Below are 2,129 nucleotides of genomic sequence, written 5' to 3'. Positions count from 1 at the left end.
AGCAGACTTAATAGTTTTGCACCGGGTTTAAGTCCAGGGCTCCAAAGGGGCCTCTGGGGCGATAGTGTTTGCCTCCCGTCTTTGTAGTTTTTAGGGGTGCTCTTCGCTTGCGAGGTTGTTTTCGTTCCGCGGGAGCTCGGTTTGCTCGAGCTTTTTGGCTTTGGGGGGCGGATTTTTTTCCCCGTGGGCGAAAATTTCGACAGATGCTGATGTAGCTCTTCCAGTATCCCCTTTTCGTCCACCAGCTTTGCTGTTGATCAAAGATTTGCTGCTGTGTGTTTTGGGCGAGGTTTGACCGGGAAAGTGTCTCTGTGAGGTCATGGGCGCTGGGTGGCGGCACCAAGAAGTAATGATTTTGGTGGCGCTCCCAAGAGGCTCGTTTTCGCAGAGAACTGCACCTTGAAGCCAGCCAGAAGTTTTCTAATCTGGAGAACTTTATGTCGCTTGTTTGGCTGCAGACAATTTCTGTGGATGAAAAACAGAAACGGAGCTCATGAGCCGAAGCCCAGTAAGCAAGATTTTACATCAGCGGTAGTTACATATAAATAAATAAGACTGACAGACACCGTATACTACACTAGCCCGCCTTTTTGGAGAACGCCGTCCTTGGTGTACCATGGCCTTCGTGAACCGGCCGGTGCCAGTGGGGTGGTGCGTGAGGCTGGTGAGCGCGTGTGGAAGTTGTTGTGTGGGTCAGTAAGCAACGTGCCAGCTCTGAGGCCTGTATGCACAGATGTAGAGTCGGAATCTTTGTGGTAGGTCCATCAGTGTGTGGTAACCATCCTGGCGTGGTCGCCAAATATGTAATATGCACGTTATGGAAGTAGCAAACGACAGCGATTCTCCGAAGGCAGGTGCTCATGACGATTTCTGTGAATGGAAAACAGAAACAGAGCTCATGAGCCGAAGCCCGGTAAGCAAGGTTGTACATCACCAATAATTACATATAAATCAATCGAACTGACAGACACCGTATACTACACGCTCGCCTGAAGGCATTAGCAAAAGATGTAGGACTGCTGTTTATGTTTTCAGCGTGAAGTAGTAAGCTTTACAGAACGAGGACTCGCATGAAAAAGTGTCTTATTGTACTTTGAACTGGGTTCCAAATGGAGCGTGGGCAACCACCGGAGGTTATTCTACGCAGCAACTACCCCAAATGGGAACGAATTTCGCCTAATGAAATTGTTCGCAGAGCTTTAAAATCCTATCATGTCCCCGCCACGTGTTTGCCGGATCAACGGCGGAAAATCTGCTGGCCGAACGCTGTTCAAACTGGGCATAAGTGAGAAGCATGTTTTGGAGCAGGAAGAGGTCAATCACCGCGAGACGCGTTTCATAGTCCGCGGATTTAAAGCCAGTAATAATTTTCGTAGCAACCTGTTGGACACGCCCAATGAGGGCTACGTCATTCTTGCATTGAGTGTAGACAAGTTGGCTGACATGTTATATAATCGGTCTGATGTAGGTCTCATAAATATTTGGAAGTCCATGCGAGCATTACGGGAGAGGGTGCGCTGAATCATCCGTAGAATGCCGAACGCCTTTTGAGACGATTCCGCATGGCGCACTAAGAAGTTCATGTCTGAAGGGCGCCAGATGCCCGAATCCTTTTGGCATCTGTCTTCTTGATGTTTTCTGATCCATTCCCACCACGCACGAGGAAGACGTTTGCTAAGTCTCCTCCGAGCGAAATATGTACGCACCTTTCGTCATTCAGAAGACAGTGCCAATCCAACGACCACGGCTTGGCAGCGTCTCCATCCATTTGAAGGACACTGGCATTATACAGACAGGATTTCAAGCTGCCCTCAGAAAGAAGACGTAGGCTCGCACGAGCATCTGGAAGTTCGTTGACGTACATCAGAAACAGGGTTGGCCGCAAAACGGAGCCCTGAGAAACTTCAATAGGGATCAGCGCCGGGAATAGTAGGTCGAGTCTACTTTCAACCGGAATGTTTTATCTGATAAGAACGCTTTAGTACAGTGTAGAAGTTTCTCTTGAATCATCAAGTTTGCGGAGCAAAGGAACGTGCGTGTCTCAATTGAACGCTTTTGAGCACTCGAAAAATTATACATCCGATATGAATCTCTCGTCTGTGGCTTGGGTGAAGCTGGTCGTGAATACG

The 2,129-nt window shown here is 48.6% G+C and overlaps 1 protein-coding gene across 1 annotated transcript in view; it reads right to left on the bottom strand.

Annotated features, from left to right (window-relative positions):
* The window catches only part of T265_02608 (hypothetical protein), a gene marked incomplete at both ends in the record, with an annotated part of 53,627 nt that extends 51,733 nt beyond the window's left edge, over window positions 1-1,894 (bottom strand). The window contains one exon of the mRNA XM_009166906.1: window positions 1,707-1,894. Coding sequence (XP_009165170.1) covers window positions 1,707-1,864 — 158 coding nt within the window. The remainder of the gene's footprint in view (window positions 1-1,706) is intronic.
* Window positions 1,895-2,129: the final 235 nt, after the last annotated feature.

This window comes from Opisthorchis viverrini (assembly GCF_000715545.1).
Source record: "Opisthorchis viverrini unplaced genomic scaffold opera_v5_33, whole genome shotgun sequence".
NCBI lineage: Eukaryota > Metazoa > Platyhelminthes > Trematoda > Opisthorchiida > Opisthorchiidae > Opisthorchis > Opisthorchis viverrini.
Note: the sequence above shows the minus strand (reverse complement) of the source record. Positions and strands in the feature narration are given on the sequence as shown.